This window comes from Macaca mulatta, chromosome 3, assembly GCF_049350105.2.
Source record: "Macaca mulatta isolate MMU2019108-1 chromosome 3, T2T-MMU8v2.0, whole genome shotgun sequence".
NCBI classification, from domain to species: Eukaryota; Metazoa; Chordata; class Mammalia; order Primates; family Cercopithecidae; genus Macaca; species Macaca mulatta.
Window position 1 is genome coordinate 132,015,242 of NC_133408.1, and position 25,737 is coordinate 132,040,978.

Consider the following 25,737-nt stretch of genomic DNA (forward strand, 5'->3'; position numbering starts at 1 on the left):
GTCCTACTCAAAGCAATTAGAAAAGAGAATGAAATAAAGAGCGCTCAAATTACAAAGGAAAAAGTCAAATTGTCCTGTCTGCAGATGACATGATCTAATACTTAAGACACCAACAAACAGCCATTAGACTGATAAACAAATTCAGTAAAGTTGCAAGATATAAAATCAACATATTAAAATCAGTAGCATTTCTATATGCCAAAAGCAAACAATCTGAAAAGCAAATTAAGAAAGCAATCCCATTTACAACAGCTACAAAGAATATAAAATACCTAGGAATCAACTGAACCAAAAAAGTAAAAAAAAAAAAATCTATACAAGGAAAACTATAAGACACTGATGAAAGAGGGAGGACACCAAAAAATGGAAAGACAGCCCATGTTCATGAATTAGAAGAATTAATATTGTTAAAATGTCCATCCTACCCAAAGCAACCTACAGATTCAATGCAATTCCTATCAAAATACCAATGATATTCTTCACAAAAATAGCAGGAAAAAATCCAAAAATTCATATGGAACCACAAAAGACCCAGAATAGTCAATGTAATCTCAGGGGGAAAAAAAAAAAAAAAAAAAAAAAAAAAAAGCTTGAGGCATCGTATTACCTAACTTCAAAATATACCACAAAACTATAGTAAACAAAACAGCATGTTACTGGCATAAAAACAGACATATACAGATCAGTGGAACAGAATAGAGAACCCAGAAATAAATCCAAGTATTTACAGGCATCTCCTTTTCAGCAAAGGCACATTAGAGAAAGGACAGGCTCTTCAATAAATGGCTCTGTGAAAACTGGATATCCATATGCAGAAGAAAGAAACTAGACCACTATCTCTCACCAGGTACAAAATTCAAATCAAAATGGATTAAAGCTTAAATATAAGACCTGAAACTATAAAACTACTAAAAGAAAACATTGGGGAAGTTCTCTAAGACACTGAACTGGGTAAATATTTCTTGAGTAATACCCCACAAGCATGGAAGCTAAAGCACAAATGGACAAATGGGATCATATGAAGTTAAAAAGCTTCTGCACTGCAGAGGAAACAATCAGCAAAGTGAAGAGGCAACCCCCAGAATGGCAGAAAATATCTGCAAACTATCCATCTCATAAAAAATTAATAATCAGAATATATAAGGAACTTTTATCTGACTTAAAATGGACAAATAATCTTTTGTTGTTGTTGTTGTTAGACAGTGTCTTGCTCTGTCACCCAGGCTGGAGTTGCTGTGGTACGGTCTCAGCTCACTGCAACCTCCACCTCCCAGGTTCAACGGATTCTCGCGCCTCAGCCTCCTGAGTAGCTGGAGTTACAGACATGTGCCCCCACATCAGGCTAATTTTTGTATTTTTAGTAGAGACAGGGTTTCACTATGTTGGCCAGGCTGGTCTCAAATTCCTGACCTCAGGTGATCTGCCCACCTCGGCCTCCCAAATAGCTGGGATTACAGGTGTGAGTCACTGCACCTGGTGACAAATGATCTTAATAGACATTTCTCAAAAGAAGACATACAGTCAACAAGTATATGAAAAATGCTCAACATCACTAATCATCAGGGAAATGCAAATTAAAACTACAATGAGACATCACTTCACCCCAGTTAAAAATGACTTTTATCAAAAAGATAGGCAATAACAGATGCTAGCAAGGATGTGGAGAAAAGGGAACCCTCATACACTATTGGTGGAAAGTAAATTAGTACAGCCACTATGGCGAACAGTCTGAAAGTGCCTCACAAAACTAAAAAAATAGAACTACTCTACCATCTGATGATCCCACTGCTAGGTATATATCCAAGAGAAAGGAAATCAATATATCAAAGAGATATCTGCACTCCAATGTTTATTGCAGCATTATTTACAATAGTCAAGATATAGAATCAACCTAAGTGTCCATCAACAGATGTATGGATAAAGAAAATGTGGGCCGGGAGTGGTGGCTCACACCTCTAATTCCAGCATTTTGGGAGGCCAAGGCACGCAGATCACCTGAGCTCAGGAGTTCGAGACCAGCCTGGCCAACATGGCGAAACTCCATCTCTACTAAAACTATAAAAATTAGCCAGGCATGGTAATGGGCACCTGTAATCCCAGCTACTCAGGCAGGGAGAATTGCTTGAACCCAGGAGGCGGAGGTTGCAGTGAACCAAGACTACACTACTGCACTCCAGCCTGGGCAACAGAGCAAGACTCTGACTCAAAAAAAAAAGAAAGAAAGAAAATGTGATATATATATATATATATACACACACACACATATATACACACACACATATGTATATACACATATATATATATACACATACAATGGAATATTACTCAGCCACAATGTAAAAAAAAGAATGAAATCTCTTTATTTGCAGCAACATGGGTAAGGCCGGATGACTTTTTGTTAATGAAATAAGCCAGAAATACAAAGACAAATATTGCAGGTTCTCACCTATATATGGGAGTTTAAAAAATTGATCTCATGGAGATAGACAGTAAAATGGTGGTTAATAGAGATTGGGATGAATGTGGGGAGAGGAGAATGAAGAAAAGCTAGCTAATGGGTATAATGGTACAGTTAGATGGAATAACTTCTAGTGTTCGATAGCACAGTAGGTTGACTATAGTTAACAATAATTTGCTGTATATTTCAAAATACCTAGAAGAGAAGACTTGGAACATTCCCTACACAAAGACATAATAAATGGTTGAGGCAGTGGATATCCCAATTACCGTGATTTGACCATTACACATTTTATGCATGTATCAAAAAAAACACATGTACCTGATAAGTATGTTCAATTATAACTTATTTATCAATGAAAAAGCAAGACTGAGGAACTTCCACTTCCTCTTAGGATGTATGAAGTCACAACATTAATGTCACATCTAAAAATGAGTAAAGGCTGGATAATTTATAAAATCACAACTTTTCATGAACCCATCAGAAAACTGACGTTGCAAGAAAACCAAGCGATCTGAATGCCAAAGAATGACCAATCCTCTTTCAGATGAGAATAGACACTTCAAAAGTCATCAAGTGGATACTGTGATAAAGTAACAAGGAAAAACTATGAAACCACCACAGATCAGAAATCTAATAATCTATTGATAGAAGTACAAATAGGACACAGTACCAGCTGGGAAAAAAGTGAGCAAAAACACTGAGGAGTTAGGATGAAACAGCTACAAAAAAGATATACCCTTGGACTTCAAGAGTGTGAAAATAGAAACTGAATGGTCCTTACCGTCCATGAAGTCTGTAATAGGCCAGCTGAAGTGCAAGCTGAATAAATGTATCCGGGTGAAGCATCTTGTTCTTGGTTAGCTTTTTGCCGAAAGATGTAAAGGCATAAGCCGCAATCTGTAGATCAGATGCCTAACAAGAAGAATTAAATGAGAACAGTGAAAAATCATCTAAGGAGAATACACCAAAGAGAACCAAATTATCACCTGCATTAAAGTAATCACCAGACATAAAGAATTAAAGGTGTTAAAGGCACAATTTTTAAATTTTTGTGCAGACATGCTTGGATGACAGCCAAATTTTTACACATGGTTGTTAAAAGAAAAAATCATGATTATTTAAGAGAAAAGTGAAAAATATACCTCCCTGAGATACTGAGCTTTAGCTTGGCTGATGTCATTTAATACTTTCTCATCCACAGTGAAAATAAGCTCTTCTGGAAGTGGTATATCTCGTACCTTCTCTGAACCCTGAAAATAGGAACAACTTAAAATATTTTATCTATAAAATTATTAGGAGAAAAAAGATGAAATACTTATTCAAACTTACCTTCCATCTTCCTTCATTCTGAAAAATTTTCTCATCCACATAATAACTGATGTTCACCATAACCATTGCATCAAAAGGGGCATGCTACAATGAGAACACACAAGATTTCTGAATACTTTATGTCAACTTAAAACTTGACCCAGTATTTTATTTTCACTTTGTGTCTATTCTTAACAGATAATAAAGCATAGAGTCTTCAAATGCCTCACCTCCTGATGATAAGATATAGGATTCCCTATGGTTCAGTAACTGCTGTATTTTATTTTTTGGAAAAAAAATTGTTTAAATTTGGAAGCACCTGGTAGGGCTCCTGGTGGGGCTTGGGGTCATGAGGGTGTATAGTGTATAAAGTAACATATAAACAATCTAGATAAACTAATTGCTATTTTTACTAGAAGTCAAAGCAAGTGTATATATGCAATACGAAGATGTTCTGGAATTGTAAGAACGGGGTGGAAAAGCAGTTGGGGATGGCAGCCTATCTGAAAGCATTTGGGATGGGCATGAACTTCTTTAGGTAAGGACTTAGGCCACTTAGTGAATATTAGAAAGCATAACCATTTTGTGTTTTTTATACATATAAGGGTCCCGATGTGATAATTCTCAGTTTAGGAAATGTGGGAAAGATAGGCTAGGTGTTACAGGGGTGTTTCAGGTTTGCCAGGTATATTCAGAGAAAGAAATTGCAGTTAGTGAATTTTCCCATCATTTATATTGAAGAACAAAGTTTTTGCCCGCATTTTCCCCATGTTCCTTAGATGAGAGTTACATCAGATGGTTCCTTGTGACTGTCACTACTTTACATTAGACACAGATATCATTCATGATCTGAACATGACACTGAGAGCTTGGGAGGGAAAGAAGGGAAGTCTCAAGATATGGGCCCAGTTTCAGAGGAGTAATTAGGTGTCTTAAATGTCACCCTAACGCTATAGCTCTGTAGCCTGTATCATGGCCCAGTGGAGCCTATAAACACAATTTATTGTTACCAGGCAACAACTACATCAGGAAAGGCTTTTGAGGGAGGTCAGTATAAGATGCCTGAGCAGTTTATCTGCCAGCAACAGCACACATGACAAGACTCACAGGTCACTGACAAACCCATTTGCTAACAGTATCTCACAACTGTGTGGTACTTTACAATTTTACAAAGAATTTTCAGATATTATCACATATACTGTTTCATTTAAGACATTTTACAACTATTTTACTGGAGCCAGTAGGAAATAGCAAGAATGAAGGATGTCTCTTTGAGTTATAATTCTAAGCACCCATCTCCTAATGGAAACCTAATAATCTCAAAAAAGTTAGAAAACATATAAAATTCCAATGCTATCCTGATGCTTTATTTGTTCACATAATTTTTGTCTTTCATTTCTTGCACTTACACAGAGGCAATATGTGTTGACAAAGTGTTTAAGAATGTAGGCTTTGGTTCTGAATTCAAACTACTTCCTAGTTGTGCAATAGTAAGAAAGTTACTTTGCTTTCTAATTAAACTGCCTCATTTCTCAGTAGAGATAATGCATACATACCTACAGATCCTGTGAAAAATGATTTTTATGCCACTTATACTGTACTTACTAAGGATCTGGCTCACAGCAATAATTAGTAACTACTGTTATTATTAACTAAAGTTTTTACGTGCTTCTGTGCACCCTCTGCAAAGCCTTACAATAAAGCCTACAATATAGAGAAGACAACATAGTTGACTTCAGGATTATAAAACATGAGGGAAATGGAATTAATATAATCACAAAAGAACATATTCAAACAATTATAATTATGGAACAGCAACATGGCTTGAGGGTAAAATAGCTTTATTTTACAGTACATATACTTAGTGTTTTTTTCTTTTCTTTTTTTTTTTTTGAGATAAGGTCTTATTCTGTTGCCTGGGTGGGAGTGCAGTGGTACAACCATGGCTCACTGCAACCTGGACCTCCTAGGCTCAAGTGATCCTCCCACCTCAGCCTCCCAAGTAGTTGGGAGTATAGGTATGCATTACTATGCCCAGCTCATTTTTTATTTTTTGTAGAGATGGGGGTCTCACTATGTTGCCCAAGCTGGTGTTGAACTGCTGGAATCAAATCCTCCCACCTTGGTCTCCCAAAGTGCTGGGATTATAGGCATAAGCTCCCATGTCTGGCCTACAGCATATGTATTTCACTAATGATGATTTACAAACGTTAAACTGCACTGTCTATAATCATCTTAGGTTAGAAGGGAAACCTCCATGGAATTTAACGCAAATTATCAGGTGGAGATAATCAGATCAATTTTATAAATATATGCATGTTAATGCACACACATAAAACATGTCCACACACTATAGAAAAGCACCTCAGTTGTGCTGAGAGATATGCTCATTATGAGCCCAGTATTCTTTATTCAGAGACAGACAATATTATCAAAATTATTTTCATCCTGAATTTGTGTGAACAGCAGGATACCAGTGCTATTAGTAAAAATCAGTTTAGCAAAAGGTGTTTTTTGGTGGGCTTAGGAATGAGCGACGGAAAGCAAGATGAGTTACTCTTGATGAGATTGATTTACTCTTATGTAACAATATAACATCCAATTTGAACAATTTAACATATAATGAAACACAACTCTCAAATGAGAATACTAGGTAAAAGCTAGAAAAGTATAACTGCGAGTTACATATATAACAATAGGTCAATCAAACTATTTAAATCAGGGAAGAAAGTGGTCAGAGGGGGAAAAGTGTCATGAGTATTAAGGTCAGTTTCAGAATCAGTAGACAGGAAAATACTGTTAAGAGAAAAGAGGCAGTGTCAAAATATGTATGAGGAGGGTAACCAACTGCAGCAGACAGGTCAAAGAGAAATCAAGGGAAGAAGCCAGGGGGCAGTTGACCACCTTACAAAGGGTAGTTTGCAAGGAATGGTAAGGTCATAAACCAGACTGAGGAATGTCAAGGAGAATCAAATGAGGAGCTGAAGAGACAAAAGCTGAGGCAATTAACAAGAACTATTCTGTCAACAGTAGACTCAAAGGAAGAGTAAAGAGAACATCTTCAAAATGACTCGTGGCAACTTTTCACTGTAGCTCTGATGAGATATTCCAACAGACATTCACTTTCAGTACCTATTAACCAATCCGCCTTGTTCTGAAATAACAGCTACTTTATTGTTCTTTAGGCAACCAAACACCACTTTGTAATGGTTTGAATGAGACTGATTCTACCCACTAGATTCCAAGGTTGGGCATGTGACCCAGGCCAAGCTCATCCAAGCACCTGATTCCCCAGGATGGGGGCATGAATCACACAGGCCAATCACAACTGATGAGGATTATTCCAGGAACTTTGCCGGAACCATTGGAAGAAAAGAAGCTGACTATTTCCTTTGGGAGTCAATAAGTTATGAAGAAAGCTATGAAGACATGAGACTGTTGGTACAACAATCATATTGGGCAGTCTACCTAAATATGAAGCCAAACAAAGGAAAGCAGCACTAAAAAATGGGAAGAGATTTCCAATGAAAGTATTTGAACACTGAAGTCAGCTTTACCCAAATTTAGCTACATCCCTTGCCAACAAATATCTTCTTAAGTTAATGCCAGTTTGATTTAGGTTTCTATCACCTAAACCTGAATACGGATTAATACAACTACTGAACCCTATTTTTTTTCTTTTTTTTTTTTTTTTTTTTTTGAGACAGAGTCTCAGTCTGTTGCCCAGGCTGAGCAGGTGATTGACCCAGTCACTGCTCACTGCACCCTCAACCTCCCAGGTTCAAGCGATCCTCCTACCTCAGCCTCCCAAGTAGCTGGGACCACAGGCGCACACCACCATGTGAGGCTAATTTCTGTATTTTTTGTAGAGATGGGGTTTCATGACATTGCCCAGGCCAGTCTCCATCTCCTGGGCTCAAGTGATTCACCTGCCTTGGCCTCCCAAAGTGCTGGGATTACAGGTATAAGCCATCAGGCCCAGCCCTAAACCCCTTTATAAAAAATTTTCTTGGTTCATAGACCTCCTGAATGCCTATCAGACAGTTAGTAGGCAGAGCTAGTAAAGACATCCATGGGAGGGGAACAGAGGAGAAACAAGAAAAGTTGTTTTGGTTTTTTTTTTTATGAAAATGGTCAAAAATGGTAGTAACTGCCATTTTAATATCCACAGCCTAAATAGTGTTCCAAAGATCATGTGTCATTTTAGGAAAATAGTTACCTAGTTACTAGGTGAATCTTAAACTCTATAAATATATCCAAATGCATTGCTCTGTGCATAGAACACATACATAATGCCATATAATACCTTTTGAAATAGGTATTCTCAGCAAGCAGATAATACTGGGTTTTAAGAGCTTACACTACATAAATACTATATGCAAATTCCATTTTGCAGATATAGTACTAACAAACTGTTGGCCTTACTACAGAAGAAAATAACTTGTCCTATACTCTACTTTCACTGAGAATTCATAACTAAACTTTTCACCAAAGTGCCATAAAACTAAATTAGTATTCACTTACACTGTTCCCCAGCACAAGTATTTATGGCTTATTGCCACTAATTTAACCTAAAAGATCAGAAGAGAAAAAAATTTCAGTAGTTTACTTACATCACAATTACAGCCAAATACTCCATTAGAAAAGGAAATCAAGTTATAGGATTTGTCACCCCAGCGTACTGTTGGATCTCCAATAAGGATGGCTGCAATAATCTAAAATAAATTTAATTTTTCCAAATTAAAAGGGTTTAATATTGGTTTGTGAGAATTCATATCTTAAACATATATATCACTTCACCATTCCTCTTCAGGTCAACCAAATTTAATAAAATGATAATATAGTTATACTCGAGAGAGTAATTCTGGCCCTGACTTTAGGGGTTTCTCAAAATCTCAAATCAAGAAAATCCTACCAGAAAAGAAAATGCTGGTACAATATTCATGAATGTTTACAGAACATAGAATTGAGAGGAGAAGGCTTTGTAACTTGAATAGGATAAAAGATCTTGATAAAAGTTTAGTCATTAAAGTCTAGTTAGGAGGAAATATTTTAAGAATTCATTTCCTACTAAACCTGTTTTTCAAACTGTATACTTTGGCCTATTAATGAATCGTGAAATCAATTCAGTGCATCACAATCAATATTCCTTATAAAAAAGAATAAAATAGACTGGAAATATCAGTGTACCTCACAGATAATAAAAGTAGTTAGTGTTCTGTGAAACTCCTATTTTATATATGTGTTTGCATGCATACACACATGTACATATAGTGGGCTGCAATCTAAATGTGTTTGTAACTAAAAATTGTGGTCAAAAAAGTCTCAACAACACTGCATTAAAATACGTTCTTCCTTAAAAAGAAGTCTGGTGATTCTCCAAAAACAACAACAACAACAAAAAAAAAACCTCTTTCCTTGCTACAAGGTTTTTCAATCCTTGATATTCTTTTCCTATTATTTAATACCAATTAATGCATTATAAAATAATTTAAGTATTTTCAAAAGACTATGAGATTTCTAATACAATTACTACCTTTTATTATTTCTTGGGAAACTGAAATGTCACCCTGGGAGTGGCAGGGGAGCATAAAATAAGGCCATATTTACCCTTAACGTCACTGACATCGATGTGTTCAGTAATTAACCAAATGATAAAATAAATGATTTACAAGGGTGACATAATTCTTAGGAGAGATACTCCCAGCTATGGTGTCAAGATACACTAGTGCAGGTTATGATTAGGTTCTCGTTTCACCTTTGGCAAGAAAAGTTCATTAACCTAGAGGTCCGCGTAAAACAGAAGATAGTTAAGTACCTCAGAATAATCCTCTGGTGTTACATGTGGACTGTCATCCTCCATGGAATATACCAGTAAACTACTCTGAATTTTTTCTAACAAGGCCAAGTTCTCTGCATCAAGACCAATCAGATACTCTCGTGCCTAAAGGGCAAGGAGATGATGATCAAATATTACAACTGAAATACAATACATCAGAAGAGTTTGTTAGAGAAAAGCTTCGTTAAGAAAAATGTAAATCAGAACCTTAGCCCATCGAGTTCGCTCCTCACTAGTTAATGCTGCAATCCCAGGTCCATCAGGTTCACTATGGCACTTCTTGTGGATATATGTCAGTTGTCTTATGGAAGATGAAAAGAAGATTCAAAAACAGTACAGGCAGAAAGTAACTACTTTGGCCTTTAAAAGGTCATAATATTGATCAATATTTAAATGTTTGGATATATTACCCAAAGAAACCACTTACGATGCCAATAGATTTCCCATAGCACATATTTTTAAGTGATTGTGTTCTATTAATACCCAAAACATATTTGACAATAATTTAATTTCAGTAAATAAATTTAGTTATTGGCTAAATTTAGTTCAGCTGATATATACTTTTGAAATGTGCATGCACTTCTAGGTTACAAGTAAATATCCTTTTTACTGTAAATATTCTGACAATAGAGAACTTGAAAAATATCCTGGTAATCAATTTCACAAATACCATGTACATCTTATCCAACTAAAAACTATGTGCATATATATTTAACCAGAGGACTTACTGTATACTCAATTAATACCTGTGTTTTACCAAAAAAAAAAAATAGAAATACCATGTAATCAGTTTTAAGTATTTTCATATGTGCCAATTTGTTACTTCTAATCATTATATTTTTAAAGAATCTACTAGCTAAGGATAAACTACTTCCCCTCCATAGTATTTTATGCTCCCAGATTGATGAGTTTCATGTATCTTTAAACATACAGCAGATAAATAACTGGGTTCTCCCATAAAGAAATTTTCATCAGTCAAAAATCCACAGAGTTTTAATTTAGCTCTACTTCTTCATGGCACATGTTAAGAAATTACTTCAATTTAAAAGCTTTCAAGGTTTTCTCAGGAAGTGAGCTAATGTAGCTTAATAAATGGTCAAAAAACAACACTAGTAGCCATCAGCTCTGACTTCATCATTCAAAACTGGAATTCATCATTTATCTACCGATTTGCATACTCTCCTCTGTTTGTTCATTATATCTGTAACACTGATAAAGAAATAATTTTCTTGCTGAAAAATCCCCCCCTTTTTATTTGCAAGTTAATGGTGTCCTGAGGAACAGAATAAGGGTTTCTTCACCAATCTGCATCTATAGCGAGAGTAACTTGCCTTGCCTCTCTTCCTGCTTACTTGTCTTTAGTAGCTACTGATTTTACTCCAATTATGAATAAACTTTTGCAGTTTGTGGTTACTAGCATAAACTCTGAATTTCTAAATAAAATCAACCTGTTTCTCTCTATATGGTACTTGTTGCTACCTTTCCCTTATCAACTACCTCAAAGCACCAGTTTTGACTATGAAACTTTTTCTTCCTCCCTGAAATGATCATTTTCATGTTCATTTTACAAGGTGGTCATTATTACGGATAAATTACAAAGGAAAGTGTGTTAAACCTGAAATGACATTTTAAGTGTGATAATAAAAGGTCACATAACTGCCCAAATCGTCACCATTAAGAGATGCAGATTTGGTAACAAGATAATCCCTCTTTTCCTTTAACTTGGCTAACTATGCAACTGTTTTTCAGCTACACATCTAATTTTTTATATTTCAAAGCACAAAGATTTGTATTAAAAATATCTGCATTACAGAATCATATATTTTTAAAAATATTCTATACGCCACACAATCTGGCTTTTTCTTCATCGCTTTCCGTTCACTCTTTAATTTACTGTCCTCGATTTTTGTTCTCCAGTGATCATCTTGAAACTGCTCTTCTGAAAGTCACCAATAATGTCCATTAAGGAAACCCAGTAGCTTTATCTAAGTCTAGTTTTCCTCATTATAGAATTTTGACACTCAGGAATGAATGTTAAAATTATCTTCTTACTTGAGTTTTTCACACGGTTCCATTGTGGTCTCCGTATCTCACTGCAGTCTTTTTCATTGACCATTTGTTCTCCTTACACTGCTGAATGTGTCTTTTCCCAAATTTCTGTCACTGGCCTTTCCAAGCTCCTCTTGTAAGTTTCTCCCTCGGTAATCTCATCTACTTCTTTAATAGTTTCAACTATCACTTTTATGTAAGAGGCAACCAACTCTTTAACTTCAACACCATTTTCCCTCTCAATTTCTGTTACCAAAGTTCCAAAGTTCCAAAAGCTTGTTGGATATCTCTACTTCAATTACTGCCAACATTTCCAACTAAATGTACATTTAAACATTATCTCCCCCCTTTCCCACAATTTTTTTTAAAAGATGTTAAAAGATAACGTATGTGTAAATCTTCATGTCCTCAGATTAGGCAATGGTTTCTCAGATACAATACCAGAAGCACATGTAACAACAACAAAAAAAGACAAAATTGGATTTTGTCAAAATGAAAAATATTGTGCATCAAAAGAGGCCATCAAAAAAGTGAAAAGCCAAGCCTAGGAGATATAATTTGCTAAATTATATATCTGTAAAAAGACTTATATCTAAAGAACTATTACAGTTCAATAATAAAAAGACAACCTCATTTAAAAATTGGCCAAGTAACTGATTAGATATCTCTCCAAGGAAGATATGTACAAATGGCCAAAAGGTATGTGAAAAAATCTTCAACATCATTATCAAATATAAACTACAACGAGATCCCACTTTACCCTTACTAGCGTGGCTACAATAAAAAAGGCAGACAATAAGTGTTGGTGAAGATGTGGAGAAACTGGAACCCTAATATACTGCGCCATTTTGGAAAACTCTCTGGTAGTTTCTCAATAGTTAAACATAGAATTACCATATGACCTGGCAATTCTACTCCTAAAATATACCCAAGAGAAATGAAAACATACATTTACATGAAAACCTGTACACAATATTCAAGGAAGCATTATGAATAATTTACTATTTGTCTATTATTCATAATAGACAAAAAGTAGAAACAACTCAAATGTCCATCAACTGATGAATAGTTAATAAAATGTGGCATATCTGTAAAATAGAATGTTATTCAGCAATAAAAAGGAATAAAGCATTCATACATGCCAAAACATGGATGAACCTTGAAAAAATTATGCTAAGTGAAAGAAGCCACACACAAAAGCCTACATGTTGTAAGACGCCATTCCTATATTAATGAAATGTATAAAATAGGCACATTTATAGAGGCAGAAAGTAGACTGGTGGTTGTCAGAACTTTTGGGGTTTTTTTAAGGCAAAAACAGAAATCTAGATGTTTATGTAAAATTTCATGATTTTTAAACAGTGATTCAAATTCTGCTGTCCAAGCAAAATAGGTCACAGGCTGAATGTAGCCCATAAAGCATATGTGTTCAATTTCTGGAAGAGTGGCTTTGAATAATCCAATTATAAGCCTGATCTAATAATTATGTGTCAAATTTAAAACACACTAACTAAAACATGTAATGGGAAGACACATAAATATTATCCAAGATATAAAAGCAAATGATTAAAAAGATAAATCTGCCTAAATCAAAATTAAGATTGGACAATTTCCAAAATTTGCTTCAAGTTAACTGGAAGAAAATGTTTGCAACACACATAATCTATAAAGGATTAATGTGGAGACCATATAAATAATTGCTATAAATCAATCAGAATAAAGTAAAATAGCCAATAGAAAAATAGGCCAAAGTAACTCACAGAAAACACAAATAAGTGGCCTATAAAACATACAAAAATGCTCAACTTCACTTGTAATGAGGGATATGTAAATTCAAACAACAATGAAAACCATTTTTCACCTGTCAGTTCACTAGATATAGCTTTTTTTTTTTTTTTTTTTGAGACAGGGTCTTGGTCTGTCACCCAAGGCTGGAGTGCAGTGGCATGATCACAGCTCACTGTGGCCTCAACCTCCTGGGCTCAAGTAATCTTCCCACCCCAGCCTTCCAAGTAGCTGGGAGCACTCCCAAGTAGCACTATCATGTCCAGCTAATCAGGGTAGAGACAGGGTCCCCCTGTGTTGCCCAGGCTGGTATTCAACTCCTGACCTTATGTCATCCTCCAGCCTCAGTCTCCCAAAATGTTGCAATTACAGGCATGAGCCACTGTGTCCCCCCGCCACCAGATGTTTTAAGTTTAATAGTACCATGTCAACAATGATTAGAAGTGGGTGTCGTCATATAAAATACTGGCAGAAAAAACAATGCCACTGTGGATGACAATTTGACTTAGTCAAAAATTTTAAATGTATACATCAGATGATGTGAACATTTCACTTCTAATATCAAACTGTAGATATTTTATCCAAATACACAAAGAGGCATGTTTGAATATGTTAATTATTTGTTATAGCAACAAATGGAAACAACTTTAATGTTATATCATAGAGAAATGGTCACATCAACTATAATATATCCATTTGATGGAATTATATGTAATAGTTTAAAAGAATAAGGTAGATGTATTTGTACCAATAGAAAAGATTACATTTATTGTTGATTAAAAGAAGCTAGTGAGAAAAATAACACTATTTTTTAAATGTGCAACTACCCCTGTGCCTCATGTCAAACACAAAAATCAGTTAACTCCAGGAAGTCTATAAATACAAATGTAAAAGGCAAAACAAAATTCTAGAACATAAGAAATTATCTTCTTGGCAATGAGTTAGGGAAAAATTTTTTAAAACAGAACACAAAATGTATCATCTGTATGGTAAAGATTAAAAGATTAATAAACTGGACTACATTCAATTAAGAACTTCTGTTCACCAGGAAGATGTGTTTAATAGAACAAAAGATCAGTTATAAACATCTTCTATTCTGTGTATTGCAACACACACGACCAAGTAAGAACTCTTACCCAGAATGTATAAAGAACTCCTACAACACTCACACACTAGTAGACATAACTACTTTGGAAAACTGGCATTATCTATTGAAGCTGAACATACACATACCCTATGACTTGGCAAATTCTCTCCTGGGTGTTTTCCAGACAGAAATACATGCATGTGTACACCAAAAGACTTACACAAGGATTTTCACAGCAGCCTTTTAAAAATAATAATGCAAACTGTAAACAACCTAAATGACTGCCCCTGGGAAGGAGTGAAAGTATGGAAGAGGGATGAGGGGAATCTTCATGTTCTAGTTTTTAGAATATTAGAAATGTTCTAATTTTTGACCTGGGTGCAGGTTACATGAGTATTTAGCTGTACATTTCTGTGTGCAGTTTTGTACATGTTTGCAATATTTATTTAAAATAATTTAAGTTATAAATACATATATATACCCAACAATTAGAAAACAATTAGAGCAACTGATCATCTGTTAATAATATTAAAATACTGTTTATTTGGCTGGGTGTGGTGGCTCACGCCTGTAATCTCAGCACTTTGGGAGGCCGAGGTGGGTGGATCACTAGGTCAGGAGATCGAGACCATCCTGGCTAACACGGTGAAACCCTGCCTCTACCAAAAAAAAATACAAAAAATTAGCCGGGCATGGTGGCGGGCACCTGTAGTCCCAGCTACTCGGGAGGCTGAGGCAAGAGAATGGGGTGAACCTGGGAGGTGGAGCTTGCAGTGAGCTGAGATCGCGCCACTGTACTCCAGCCTGGGCGATGAGCAAGACTCTGTCTCAAAAATAATAATAATAATAATAATAATAATCCATGGGAAAGTAAGGGAAAGGGCAAAAGAGGTATAGTTGAAATAGCACTGACTATGAGTTTATAACTGTTGATGCTAGGAGTTGGTAACTGTTGAAGTTAGGAGATGTGTACACAGGAGTTGTCATTATATAATTCCCTATACATTTTGAAATTTTCCATAATATACTTTAAAACATACACATAGAAAATGTATACCATATGTATGTACATATATAATATATATTATATATGTATTTTTTAAGCTAGGTATGCATGTAAATTCATTGCAACAGGCATGGAAAGATGGAACACACTAAACAAGTAACAGTGATTAATTCTGAGGCAGGGAATGGAATTGGTAATATATGTAATGTTTTCCTTTTCTCCAAGTGAACATATTTATATATGTCTAGTAAAATTTAAAAACAATTTAAATTAAAAGTACAAATAGACTTTTTTTTTAAAAAGCAAGTATAAAATTCTTATTTTTCAGCTTACTATCACCTTGAAAGGCAATTCTAAACATGTATATTTTAATTCAAGCAACACCATAAGACCTAATGAGACTCAAGAAAGTAGTCTGAAAACCTGAGAAGTTCTGGCGGGGTGACCAAACATCCTTCATGTATTACATCAAAGACAAAAGCTCGGCCTCGACACAGCACTACAATGTGGTTTGGGGAACGCCCTTCACTCTCTGGAAACAGAAACAGAAAACACAAGACTCAAATCTAATGCTAAACAGGAGTAAAGTTGCATATATCCAATAGAAGAGAAGTAGGTATTCTTCCAATATTTTAATCATATAGTCATCAAATATGTCACATAACAAAAACAATGTATTAATGGAATTGCAGTTACTATGATATAAATACATACTCCTGACACTTGTTCCATGTGAGACATCTAGCAATCCATGAGTTTCAAATACCCTGAAAACCATACAAATCCCAAACTACTACAGACCTTTCTAGATTTATTTAGAAACAGAAATGGGAAGGGGAGAAGGAGACCAGTGGAATCTTGAAGGAGAGCCATTTGAATTAACAGGTTTCTCTTTTGGATTATTTTAATGTTAATTACTCATCAGGTAATTTAATTACAGCAATATCTAGCTACGATAACTCAATAAAATAATTTTCAGTAGAGAAGGATCCAGTATGCCTGAGTAGCAAAGGAAAAGAATTTTGTCCAGTCTGGTAACATCTGGTAAGCCACTGACAATGGATTATCTCTGATTTCTTTGGCACGCCTTAACTCCCCAAGTACTATTTGTTTGCTGTAAACCTCAAATTATTGTTATACAGCCCCATCTTTAGGTACTTGTCCTTTTGCCAAGGATCTTCTTGTATGATCCCTGCCCCACCTTCTAAGAAAAGAAAACGGAAAAAGAGGAAGAAAGAGAAGACATACACTGCCGCTTGAAGGAAATATACTGGTGTGTATTATTTATGGGTCAGTATTAAGTGCTTTACATACATTATCTCATGAAATATTTTCATCAACTATGAGGAAGAACAGTCTCCTGATAACATTACTCTTTTTTCTCTTATACCTATTTCCTCAAGACCTAGAGGGTGAGGTATGTATTTTCCTTGTTCCTCATGGCTACCTCCAAACCATTTCTTCTTTCTTCCCCTTCAAAAACCTCCAGATCCTTTTATCTCTACTACCACTACTCTTTTATTGCTGTCCTCTCCTGACCACACCCCTTTCAAAGTTTAGGGCTGGGAAAGAAAAAAGAAAATAAACCTGATGCCAAATTAATCAATAAATGGTTGGAAAGGGTGAGGGTGGCAGAAGGGTGCTACCTCAGGATAAACCTGGGGGATATTTGAGCAGAAAACTGAATGAAGTGAGAAAAGTATGCCACGGAAATACCCGCAGAAGAGTGTTTCAGGCAGAGGGAACAGCAAGCACAAAGGCATCAGAATAAACATGAGTTGATCTGCTTAAAGGAAAACAAGGTCAGTGCAGCTGTGGCACAGAGAAAAGGGTAGAGTGGTAGATAAGGTTGAGACCCGATTACACTGGCCTCAGAAAGTGGTTTCCAGTATGATGGGAAGGAAATCAATGGACGGTTTTAAGCAGGGGAGTGATAATGTGATCTAACTAAAAAGATCACTCCAGCTGCTACATGGAGAACAGATTATAAGGGTGAAGAGAAGGTATGGCAAATTAGGAAGTGATTAAAGTGGTCCAGGTGAGAACAATCTACGAGAGACGGGATGGTGGCTTCGACTGGGGCCTGATACTTGAAGGAGACAAGAGGCGAATTGTTTTCCTTTTAAGATGGAAGATATTACAGATTGGAACAATCGAGTAAAGAAAGAAAACTGATAAGCAGCAGGGAGAGAGGATAATGCAAAAGCAAGGTCCCTGACTAGGCAAGAGGAACTGGGACTCAGCACAGATATAGAAGAGTTGTCCTTAGGAGTCAGAGGAGTTAATCTATTTTTCAAAAAGAAAAGAAAAGTATATGAATTTGCAGTAACATATTACACGGGGGTAGGGAATGGGCAAATATTTGAATTAGTATATTTACACTGGTTGCAAAAACAAGTTACTACTGACTTAGTAGCTTAAAACAACACAAATGTATTATCTTACAGGTCTAAGGACCAGAAATCTGAAATGCGGCTTACTGGGCTAAAATGAAGGTGCCGTCAGGGCTGTGTTCCTTCTAGAGGCTCTAGAAGAAAATTGGTTTCCTTCCTTTCTCCAGCTTTTAGAGGCTATCCACATTCCTTGGGCTCATGAATCCCTTCTTCCATCTTCAAGGCCATGAAGGGAAGATCATAACCTTCTCATATTGCCATCTCTTTGGTTCTCTCCTTTGTCTCCCTCTTCCATGTATAAGGACCCCTGTGATTATACACTTTGGGCACATGTGAATAATCCAGGATAATGTCCCCATTTCAAGGCCAACTAACTAGCAACCTGAATTCCTCTTTACCATGTAACCTAACATATTAACAATTTCAGGAATTTGAAAGTAGACATCTATGGGGGACCATTATTCTGCCCAGCACTGGAAGGCTGGTAAATGTCATCATGGGAAGAAAGCTCATATTTCTTGAGAAGAAGAAGAGTTTGTAAGCTAAAAAGGAGGGAGAAAGGCATAAAACAGTCTTCTCTGGAAGAGAAAGAATAAGCTAACCAAGGAAGATAGTACAGTAGTGCTGGAGGCCAACTTGAGATTTAACTGAGATCATTAAGTGAGGTGTTGCGGTTTTCTCTGGCCAAGTAAATTGCTAGAGTAGGTATCTTTGATATGTCGAGAAAAGACAAATTAAATTTTAAACTATGTTTAGGTTTTACCACATTAGTACTGAGGAGGGGTGACAAAGATTTGAATGTGTATGCCTGGGAGTAATGATGGTGAAGAACGAGAAAGAAGCGAAGAGTTGGGGAAGTAGGAATGGAGCCGTGAAGAGCAGTAGCATCATTAAACTGTAAATCACAATGTGGCCAAAGGAACAGCTGAGTTGGAGTACTGAAAGATGTAGTTTCCTAGAGCTATAAACTGAAGGAAATGAGAGCCTATGGATTGTCTGCAACTGAAAGCTAAAATCATCAAGAATGTGACTGAGATAGTAATGGAAAGAAAGACAGGCACTGGAGCTAAAGCAATCAATAGATGAAGGGGAATGGGCAGGAGGTAAGTCACTGCAACAAGGTAGTGGTGATATAACCTGAAGGCATTTTTTCCCCAAAAAGGCTAAAATTGTTAAGGAAGAAGGGAAAACAGAAAGGGCAAAGGGAAACAAAAAGGATACCAATACCTCCCACAGGCCCTGTAGTGCTATGTAAAAGAAAAAGAAAAATCCCCCTTGAGAGGGTACAGGGGAAGTAGTAAGCTTAATGAATAATCAAGCTTTAGTAACATCTTTCAGAGAAAAGGTTGAGGATATAATGGATTTTGCTGATCATGAGCTCCAGAAAGTACAGCAGAATGGTTTAGGGAAGTCGTGAGGGTATATCGGAGCAATGAGAAATTTGGATCAAATTAGACCATGCACAAATCCATGAATCCAGTTGACAAGGGATAACATGAACAGTCTGGGTTTTTTGTGTAAATGTGATAGAGAGAGATGAAAGGTATGACTGAATTAGTCTCAATGGTCTCTTGGGCGTAGGTAAAAACAAATACATAAACAACAACAGGCTGGGTGCTGCGGCTCACACGTGTAATCCCAACACTTTAGGGGCTGAAGCGGGCAGATTGCTTGAGTTCAGGAGTTCGAGACCAGCCTGGGCAACATGGCAAAACCCGGTCTCCACAAAAAATACAAAAATTAGCCAGGTGTGGTGGCATGTGCCTGGTCCCAGCTACTCAGGAGGCTGAAGTGGGAGGACTGCCAGAGCCCAGGAGGTCGAGGTTGCAGTGAGCCGTAATCGCACCTGCATTCCACCCTGGGTGACAGACCAAAAAAAAAAAAAAAAAAAGACAAGCAAAAAACAAAAAACTAGTTCTAATTATAGCCTGCTTATTGAGACTAACCTCAGTGGCTTAAATGCTGCCCATCCTATCAACACTCATTTTTTCAATTTTCTCTCTTTTTTTTTTCTTTTATTTTTTTGAGATGGAGTCTCACTCTGTTGCCCAGGCCAGAGTGCAGTGGCATGATCTCAGCTCACTGCAACCTCCTATTCATGAACTCAAGTGATTCTCCTGCCTCAGGTTCCCGCGTAGCTGGGACTACAGGTGTGAGCCACTGTGCCCAGCTAAATTTTCTGTATTTTTAGTAGAGATGGGGTTTCACCATGTTGGCCAGGCTATTCCCAAATTCCTGACCTCAGGTGATCTGCCCACCTAGGCCTCCCAAAGTGCTGGGACTACAGGCATGAGCCACCAGGCCTGGCCCAATTTTCACTTTACTCAGGATAGATTCAATGGTCCCAAATTATTTCGCCGTTGCAAAAAGCTTTCATCCTTCAGCCCCTCTTCCTTTGCACCTGCCCCTCCTGCCCCTCACTGATGCTGAAGAAAAAACCACAACATGTCATCTCATCTAACTTTAAATGCATGAACACACATCTCAAATGGGCACTCAGCAGTGTTCAGTAACTCCATTATTTCCACAGCATGTTTATTTTTCCCACTTTCCAAAAAGAATATTTCAAACCTCCTTTTTCTTCAAATCTTCCATCCCAGTTGATGACCTCAGTTTTTATTTCACTAAAAACATAAGCAATACAAAGTACCTCCTCATCTTCCTACAGCAAAACTGGCCAATCTGTTTGCTTCTAGATTCACAGTTCCTGCATTCCCTCCTATTGCCTCTCTTCTTTGATCCTGTCAAAGACTAACCCTCTACCTTTCTGCTCTTGATCCTCTTGCCTTTTACCTTCTCAATGACTTTGGCTCCTTATCATCTCCCCTGCAAGATTATTTTTCCTCCTCTCCTGTATCAATGCCTATGATGTAATACCACAATCTTAAAAAAATTATTTTTCATCTCCCAGTGCACATCAAAACTTTTCTTGCAAGCATTATTTCCAAATGTTACCACCACTTCATCAATCTGCTTTTGTCTCTTCCAGCTGGGCTTCCCTCTTCAACTTTCACTAAAACTGCATTTTAAATGCAAACCAAACACTTTACCTTGGTTTATAAAGTACCGTATGATCTACCTTCTAGTCACCTTTCCAATCTGCCCATCCATCTCCCTCCTGTGTACCCTGCTCCATCCGTACTGCCCTTTGAATCTGCTAAATTTATTCCTGCCCAGGGCATTCTGCCCTTAACACACACAAAAAAATAACAACAACAAAAAAAGTGAACTAAACAAAAGAAAGCCAAAAAACTCTGCAGGTTCATCTTATCATTCAGATCCTTGGAGAGGCCTTCCCTGACTATCTAATATAAAACAGCCATGTAGTTACTTATCTTATTTGAACACTCTGTATACTATTTGCCATGAATTCTGATTTTTTTTCATGTCTACCTCACACTTTATCCCTATCTCTACATGTCTTCACATGTAAGCCCCAAAATATAATAACCATGTCAGCTTCAATCAACATGTCAAGAGATGCATTATTAATGAATCCCCATTCTACAAACTATAACTCAAAAGAGTCACCTTATCTAAGGATATACCTACGAAGTGATAAAGACAATTCAAAACTAGGTCTATTGATATTAGTTCTTAACTAGTATGCATATTTGCTTTTTTTGCTATTACTCTTCTTACATTGATTTTATCTTGTTCATCTTTTACATTAAACTTCAGACCATGAATAACTCAGTTTCTCTAATCCTTTAATTGTTTCACTGGTAACATCAAGGTAAATATATGTGGGCTTGAGGACATTAAATATCTCAAGCATGTAAGTAAGTTTACAAAGAAGAGTTGAATTCCACATGAAAGTAAGCTCATATCCCTCATACTATGAGCATGATTGGCTATAAATATTTTACTTTTAAATATCATTTTATGTAAGAAAAAAAATCCATTCATAATTATACTCTTCAGTAAGTGTAAACTGAGAAAAAAAACAGTTACCCCGGCAGATATTTCCATTTCAAGATAAGCTAGGACACCAAGCAGAAACTGCCATAAACTGCCAGTTTAAAAAAAAAATTGATGAGTCAATCTGAACTCATGTGTCTCTAAGAAGAGTGACTCCAAGCCAGGCATGGTGGCCCACGCCTGTAATCTCAGCACTTCTGGAGGTTGAGGCGGACAGACTGCTCAAGCCCAGAAGTTCGAGACCAGCCTGGGCATCATGGTGAAACTCCATCTCTACAAAAAATACACAATTAGCCAGGTGTGGCAGTGCCTGCCTATAGTCCCAGCCACTCGTGAGACTGAGGCAAGAGGACCACTTGTGTCCAAGAGGTGGAGGTTGCAGTGAGCTGAGATCGCAACCTGGTCAACAGAGTGAGACCCTGTCTCAAAAAAAATAAAACAATAAAAAAAAGGAAGAGTGACTCCAGGCTTTTACCTCATATAAGGTGGAGGGACAAGCAGACTCACAGGGAGACTGTGGCATGATGAGCACATATAAGCAAACACTTAAAAAGACAATTCAGGTAATAAAAAATGACGGTAGAAAGAGAAGCAAGAGAAGCATCCAGATCGTATGTTTCAGGATTTTCTTAATACTCTGATTCTACTCTTCAACTAAACTTTAAACTTTCAAATGATGGAATATAAGCATCAGGTTTGTGCTGAACCATGTAAGACACATTTAGAAAATCCATTGCCATAAATCATATCTGAACTAATCAGAATGATTCAAATATAAGGCTCACAGAAAACCTTTCTTTGTCAAAGTCCCAATAGTAATATTCTTCAAAAGTGTATGTTCCATCACATCATAGTAGGCTACCCAAATTCCAGTGCCTTTACTAAAAAAGATACCTGAATTATTACTTACCGGTCCTAAAATAATTCATAATTGAGTCTCTAGTAATTCCTGGAACCTTGCAGGTAGAAAATAGCATTCGGAATTGATTCATATCTAGAGGAGTATTTCCAACTTTATGAACAGGCACTTTTTCTCTATTAAAAAAAAAGGATTTTGACCAAGAAGTCATTATAAAATTTAAAAACCAGCCACAACTGAAGTATTCATCCCCAAATAAGTAAATTAAGCTTCTCAACATTTTGCTACCTAAGACTTCAGGTAAGCTTGTTACTAAATTCACACGTCTCCTTACTTTCTTAATAGCTGCCAGTAGTTCAAGCTGTGCCAAAGAATTATACTTCCTCTTTCCAACTGAGTCCCTTCCTTTGGAGGCCAGTAGTGTTCAAAATGAGCTGCAGGACCCGCAAAGTTGACATTCAATTGTGATGGTATACGAACATCCAGATAGGCAACATTCAGCCACCACTCTTCCAGCTAAAAGAAATTGAGAACATCACCTTAATGTTCTTCATAATACATGAATGTGTCACTACTGGGAATTTTAAAAAGCAAGCTACATTTGTTCTTTAATTATTCTTCAACATTTAAAAACATGTTTTTTGGCCGGGTGAGGTGACTCACACCTATAATCCCAGCACTTTGGGAGGCCAAGGCAACATAGAGAGACCCTGTCTCTACAAAAAAAAAAAAAAAAAAATTTAATTAGCTGGGCCTGCATGTAGTCTTAGCTACTCAAGAGGCTGAGGCAGGAGGATCACCTGAGCCCAGGAGTTCAAGGGTGCAGTGAGCTATGATTGTACCGCTGCACTCCAGCCTTGGTAACAGAGAAAGACCCTGTCTCAAAAATAAATAAATAAAAACATGTTTTCTTGCTTTAAATCATCGTACGTATTGAGAAATGTTATTGTGATAATTTCTTTTCAGCAGGGAGCTATAGGATCTTAGGTATTATTTGGTTTAACTACACTATCAAAAACAAGTAGCAAGAAAGCACCAAAAGATACCTTCAGACATATTATTGTATTGTAGACACAAGTATGCAACAAAGTACATAGGTGTTTCTTCAGAGTACTTGGGGCATAATAGATAATCAATAAATCCTTACCTAATCATAACAATTATTAAGGTATTAACAATTTTCCTTTTCCAAACAGAAACTGAAATACTAAATCAGAAATATAAAAACTGGCTGGGCATAGTGGCTCACACCTGTAATTCCAGCACTTTGGGAGGCAGAGGCGGGCAGATCACTTGAGGCCAGGAATTTAAGACCAGCCTGGCCAACATGGCAAAACCCCATCTCTACAAAAAATACAAAAATCAGTTGGGTGTGGTAGTGCGCACCTGTAATTACAGCTACATAGGAGGCTGAGGCACGAGAATAGCTTGAACCCGGGAGGCAGAGGTTGCAGTGAGCCGAGATTGCACCACTGCACTTAAGCCTGGGCAACAGAACCAGACTCTGTCTCCAAAAAGTAAATACATGAAAGAAAGAAAGAAAGAAAAGAAATAAATAAAAGTTTTCAGTAGGCTTCAAAGTAATTTAGATTTTTCACAAACACTGTTTTCTATGTATCCCTCTTTCACAATATGCAATTGAATTCCATGTATAAGTAAGTACATCTTATCAAATTACCTAGAGTATTTTTGAAGAAAGTGATGTTATAAACTATACTCAGTAATTCAGAAAGAGACATAAACAAAAAAGACACAGATAAAACAACAACTTCTTTACCTTTGCCCCACTTTAATTAAAATAACTCAAGGCTCAAAATTGAGAACAAAGGAATCCGGAAGTGTGAAATTTTATTATTCCATCACAGATATCAATGGTTCATCAAAAAAAAAATCAGCTTGCTTTTTATTTCTAAAACTAAATGATAGGTACAATAATTATTTCTAGACCAAGGCAATGCTTTTTAATTATAAAACCTTATCCTCTGATTCATAATAGAGAATAACAGAAATGGTTGAGCTGAAGAAGTTAAAGAATTTTGAGGAAAATTATTGAGACCTTCAATAAATATTATACTAGCTTCTTCCTTCCTCAATTTATCTAACTGAAATATACAATATACGTAACCATTCTCCACTCTGATTTTTAATGATTCCCTTTCTCCATTGTACTACTAAAATATTTCTATGTCACCTACGTGACATGTCCATTTTAGAGTTTCAGATTTTTCCAGCTAGTCACCTGGACAAAATGTTTTTCTTAAGCATAGTCTACAGATCACCTGCAGCCAAACCACATGAAGTGATTGTTAAAATAAGAATCTCTGGGCCTCAATTCCAGACATGTGAATCAGAATCACTTATCCCAGCAAATCTGCATTTTAACAAGTTCCCGAATCCACCCACTGAAAACTCCCAAAGTTAAGTGATTTATTCCTTCTTTCGGATTATGAAAATGACAGTATTAAACTGTAAAAATTTTTACAGCAATAATTTAAAATAAAAACTATGTACTTTTTATTTATCATTCTTTAAACATCATCAATTATTCAATTGTAACAACAAATACCCAATTTCTTTTTCCTTTTGCCCTTTCAAGCAATTTCTGGTGCAATTTTTCTCCAATCCCACTTTGAAATTTTTGAACTATTTCTTCAGTTTTCCTATATTCTTCTTCATTTGCAAATGGTTTCACTAGAAAGGAAAAATACATATTAAGGTATTTAGACCAAGTACCACCAACTCACCTCTATTATTACTAACTTACACAAATCTTAAGACTTGGATATGTAAAACACAGTACTGTACTAAATATCAGAGCAGAACAATAAAATTAAGAGTTGACAACATGAAAGTGGCAGAAAAGAAACAAATAAAAGATTTGGAAATCCTTGCTTAAGAGAGTGGGATTAGCAAGTTGGGAGGGAGCCAGGGAGATGGGGCAAAGGACTACATTTTTCATCACAAGACTATTTACACTATTTGGCTTTTCAAACTGTGGAAAAATTAACATAAAGAGAGAAAAAAAACTT

General features: G+C 36.4%; 1 protein-coding gene across 17 annotated transcripts in view; it reads right to left on the reverse strand.

Moving 5' to 3' along the window:
- Positions 1–25,737, reverse strand: part of CROT (carnitine O-octanoyltransferase) — a 57,863-nt gene that overhangs the window by 19,650 nt on the left and 12,476 nt on the right. For 15 of the 17 annotated variants that reach the window (XM_077997111.1, XM_077997105.1, XM_028846117.2 and 12 more), the window contains 10 exons: positions 25,275–25,399; positions 23,043–23,224; positions 22,760–22,884; positions 15,959–16,067; positions 9,816–9,909; positions 9,588–9,713; positions 8,383–8,484; positions 3,791–3,874; positions 3,604–3,711; positions 3,243–3,373 (listed from right to left, as the gene is read on the reverse strand). In XM_077997111.1, the coding sequence (XP_077853237.1) occupies positions 3,243–3,373; positions 3,604–3,711; positions 3,791–3,874; positions 8,383–8,484; positions 9,588–9,713; positions 9,816–9,909; positions 15,959–16,067; positions 22,760–22,841 (836 nt within the window). In that variant the 5' untranslated portion in view covers positions 22,842–22,884; positions 23,043–23,224; positions 25,275–25,399. Of the gene's footprint in view, positions 1–3,242; positions 3,374–3,603; positions 3,712–3,790; positions 3,875–8,382; positions 8,485–9,587; positions 9,714–9,815; positions 9,910–15,958; positions 16,068–22,759; positions 22,885–23,042; positions 23,225–24,094; positions 24,208–24,485; positions 24,624–25,274; positions 25,400–25,737 lie in introns of those variants that run through there. The other 2 variants (XM_077997112.1, XM_077997113.1) reach the window with 2 other exon arrangements.